This window comes from Octodon degus, unplaced genomic scaffold (assembly GCF_000260255.1).
Source record: "Octodon degus isolate 3935 unplaced genomic scaffold, OctDeg1.0 scaffold00037, whole genome shotgun sequence".
In the NCBI taxonomy this organism is placed as follows: domain Eukaryota; kingdom Metazoa; phylum Chordata; class Mammalia; order Rodentia; family Octodontidae; genus Octodon; species Octodon degus.
The window spans coordinates 16,588,364-16,589,900 of record NW_004524613.1 but is presented as its reverse complement, the minus strand read 5'-3'; the positions used below and the strand labels follow the sequence as shown (position 1 = coordinate 16,589,900).

The following is a 1,537-nucleotide window of genomic DNA, read 5'->3' as shown; positions in this document are numbered from 1 at the left end:
CTGCTCCTGGGCTTGGACCAGCAGGTCCCACTTGCACAGGGTACCTGGAAGCTCTGCCATGTACTCACTGGGGCTTGGGCTAGGACTGGATCTGGGGGTCCCCAGAACACGGCAGAAATTCTCACCTGGCAGGCGGGGTGAGGAGGTGCTGCGGAGTGATGAGTCCCAAGAGGGTGGAAGAGGGTCTTACCCACGCTGTGTGTAGGCTTGGGCTGGCAGGTCCCGCTGGCACAGGGTAGCTGGAAGCTCTCCCACACATTCCCTAATATTTTTTTCTTGAGGTCAGTGCCTCAATGTAAATAAATCTGTCTCCAAATCCTGAGTATCATTCCAGTGTTTCTGTGTGTCATAGCAAACCTATTGGTCAGATTGATAGTGGATTGGAAAGGAAGAAATAATGTCTGTCGTTTATGCATTGTGTTTTTTAAAATGTTTCTGTATGTTTTCTTCCTGGTCCTATACAAAGACAATTGCAGATTTTCGATTCCTGTTGACATGAATACTGCAGTTCTTTGGCTGATTATTGGATTTCTAACACTAAGCTCTAGGAATGGAGCACTTGCTCCTGGTTCTGCTGTCCTTCACATTCCAGGAACTCATCTTCTAGGTCCTTTTTTCTCTCTACTAAGGAGACTGAGTGCTACATTTACATCCATCTCCCTAGAGCTTCTAGGAGCCCCAAAATCATAGGACCCAGAAACAAATGAAGCAGAAGATATATTTTTATTGGAAAGTAAATGAGAAAGTCAGTGACATGCTTGGGCATCCAGAATGAAAGAATGGGCAGCACATGAAAGCATTGTGCTACTGGTATCTGGGATTAGAGAGACTCCTGCAGGCCTGGGCTGAGGACAGGTGCAGCCAGGACAGGATCCACCTGGTAGAGGAGAAGAGAATCAGAGATATAACTCAGCAGGGCACAGTACTCTGACCCAGGGAAGAGTCAAGGACACCCTTCTCTGCACCTTACTTGGGGCCCCTGAGACCTCTCACAGTCTCTGTCTGTCTAGTCCCCTCCTTTCCACCACCATGACGTCAGTCCCCATCACTCAACCTTTGATATGAGCAGGGGCTAGTGCTCACCTTGAAGGAGTCAAATATGCTTCCCAGGATCTACATTAGCTGAATTTTGATCTTCAACTGAGACTAGGTCTTCCATGGAATCATGTCGTTTGAGCCGAAGGTGTCCTTTTAAAGGATCAAGACCTCCAACTGAACCTGAGTCATCCATGGAATCTTCTTTGAACCGAACGTGACTTTTCTCAAGATGTTCATGTCTCACTGAAAAGCGTTCTCCCGTGGGATCACCTTTCTCCCAGAAGCGGCGTTTGTCCATATCTTGACCTCGGCTTGATTCTGTTTCTTCCACTTCTTTATGCCATACACGACTTATCAGAGGATCCTGTGATCTAATGGGACCTGTTAGGAAAGAAATGGACTCACAGTTAGATCAGTATGCCTGTTTCATTACCATCTCTCTCCTGTAGGTCCAGCCACTGCTCCCTGAAGTCTGCCCCAAACCAAACCCAGAAGTGTG

General features: G+C 47.5%; 1 protein-coding gene across 1 annotated transcript in view; it reads right to left on the bottom strand.

Annotated features, from left to right (window-relative positions):
* Positions 1–704: 704 nt before the first annotated feature.
* Positions 705–1,537, bottom strand: part of LOC101592911 (seminal vesicle protein SVP-2-like) — a 5,726-nt gene continuing 4,893 nt past the window's right edge. The window contains exons 2-3 of the mRNA XM_004631025.2: positions 1,084–1,419; positions 705–877 (exon numbers count right to left, since the gene is read on the bottom strand). Coding sequence (XP_004631082.1) covers positions 1,094–1,419 — 326 coding nt within the window. The 3' untranslated portion in view covers positions 705–877; positions 1,084–1,093. The remainder of the gene's footprint in view (positions 878–1,083; positions 1,420–1,537) is intronic.